The sequence below is a fragment of the Echinops telfairi genome, unplaced genomic scaffold (genome assembly GCF_000313985.2).
Source record: "Echinops telfairi isolate 266 unplaced genomic scaffold, ASM31398v2 ScPeMD7_31;HRSCAF=116, whole genome shotgun sequence".
NCBI classification, from domain to species: domain Eukaryota; kingdom Metazoa; phylum Chordata; class Mammalia; order Afrosoricida; family Tenrecidae; genus Echinops; species Echinops telfairi.
This window is the reverse complement of record NW_022103928.1, coordinates 29,999,597-30,001,641: the sequence shown is the minus strand read 5'-3', so window position 1 is coordinate 30,001,641 and position 2,045 is coordinate 29,999,597. Positions and strand designations below refer to the sequence as shown.

At 44.9% G+C, this 2,045-nt stretch overlaps 1 protein-coding gene across 1 annotated transcript in view; it reads left to right on the top strand.

Moving 5' to 3' along the window:
• CFAP92 (cilia and flagella associated protein 92 (putative)) overlaps positions 1-1,849 on the top strand; it is a 41,067-nt gene extending 39,218 nt beyond the window's left edge. The window contains exons 7-8 of the mRNA XM_045290137.1: positions 1,629-1,793; positions 1,841-1,849. Coding sequence (XP_045146072.1) covers positions 1,629-1,793; positions 1,841-1,849 — 174 coding nt within the window. The remainder of the gene's footprint in view (positions 1-1,628; positions 1,794-1,840) is intronic.
• Positions 1,850-2,045: the final 196 nt, after the last annotated feature.

Sequence of the window (2,045 nt, the reverse complement as noted above, 5' to 3'; positions counted from 1 at the left end):
ATGAGCCCCTAATAAAACGATTAAAAAAAACCCCACAAAACCAAACAACAAAAACTGACCAAAAAAAAGCAAGCTTATAAATAGTTCCAGGTCTGTTTGTGACCTTTAGGCGTGTTTTCCAGTCGAGTCTGACAGAGTACACCCCTGACCCCACAGTCTATTTTTGTTTCTCCCCGGTGTGGTGGTCAGATGGGGCAGTTCCCGCACTGTGCAGCCAGTGTTGTCCCTCGTAGCGCTAGGAGTCGGTGAGGGACCAGGGCTGCCTTCTGAGGGCGTGGATTAACCTGAGCTTCCCTCGAACTACTGTACATACTCGAGTATGAGTTTTTCCAGCACATTTTAAATGCAGTTTTTGTGGTAAAACTAGGTGCCTCGGCTGATATTTGGGCCAGCTTACACTCGAGTATATAGGTAATTCTGAACTCTACCACTTCTTCAGTAGGTACTTACTTGGGTTATCTGCTTCAACTATCACATTTGTATATTTAATACAGTAAGACCTGTGAAAGCCAGGACCAGTGTAAGGCTGAAACCTGGCAGAAAAGGAAAACTAAAATGTGTAAGACTGAGAAAAACATGGCAATCCTGTGGAGTCCCTGCACTCACGGGTTTCACTAAATTTTCTTTTGGCTTCATTTGTCTCTTCTTAGGATGATCGTTACATTTGTCCTAAATTTTTGCTCCACTTTTCCCAATGGTTTAGTTGTGCTGTGCAGTTTGATCAGGCCCCCTTTCTTTGAATCCAAATTCCCCTGTAGGTATCAGTCCCAGGGGACTGAATTCCAAGCACCCAGAACTGTTGATCACTGTAAATTTCAAGGGCAGCATGGGCAGAATCAGCTGGTAGGTAGATTACAATTCACCACACCTCTGGAGTGTAGAAGGCAAACTAGACTGAGTAATGCGGATCAAGTCCTCTCACAAGAACTTGCTCAAAGGCCTGGACTTTAGCCTGCCTTTGCCATCTGCCTCTGCTGCTCCAGCCACGTCAGTCTGTTACCTAGACAGTGTTTTCTCTCATGTGCGAATCAGAAATTAAGTAGTCCTCCTCTCAATTGCTTCTGCATTGTTTTCAGAAATTCTTCAAAGATTTCAATGTCAAATCATTGGAATCTGATCTAAGGAGATAAGTTAAAATGTGGTGTAAGGTCACCTTCTTGAGAAAATAATTATTTTCTATGTTTTAAAGCAAACAATGGTTATTTGCTGTATAACAGGTCAGTGAAATGTATATAATAATTTAGAGTGGTCAGCTCTTAACTTTCTCCCTTTTATGGGCCCTGACACCCTTCTCTACATTTTTACATGGTATCTTTTGTCTTTTTTCTCATTTTCAATCACAAAGATAGCTGACAGGTCATCGCATCTCATGTCTCTTTAGTACATGCTAGATAGAAAAGCAGTGACCTATGACCCCGTTACTGCAACCTTCGCGCGGTCTCAAATGCTCCATTCTGGATACTGAGAGGTTGAACTGGGTGGCTTCTTTTGTTGGGGCTCAATGATGAACCAGCCCTGAGTTAGACTCAAGAATCATTCAGGCAGCACAGCTTTGACCCAGAGACCTCAACCAGCAGCTGCTGGTGATGAGAGATCTGCGTGGTAATGAACGGTGTCTCTTTCTTCAGAAAAATATCACCGAAGCCTATCAGGTGAACAAGAAGTCTCTGAAGCCTGTGGTGAAGGTGATTCGGATGTCAGCCCCGGTCAAAGACGCTGTGTACAACTACAGCATTCAAACTCTGAACTCCACAGAGCTGGCCAAGAGGGAGCTGCATCGAGAGATGGCCAAGGTGAGTGAGAGGCCTCAGTGGGGCACAGTGACATACTTGTTGTCCAGACGGAGTAAAGCAGTTGCGTCATCAACGAGCTCTTTCCTCTCGGACTTCAGCTGGCTGGGGTGTCAGCCACGCGGATGAAAACTAGTCAGTCAGTGAGCCAAAGAGATCCTCAACCTACGCACAGATACACATGGGTGAACACCCTAAAAGTTCCTTAGCTGTGGTTTCACGAAAGGTGGCTGTCGCCCTCCAGATAGAATACCT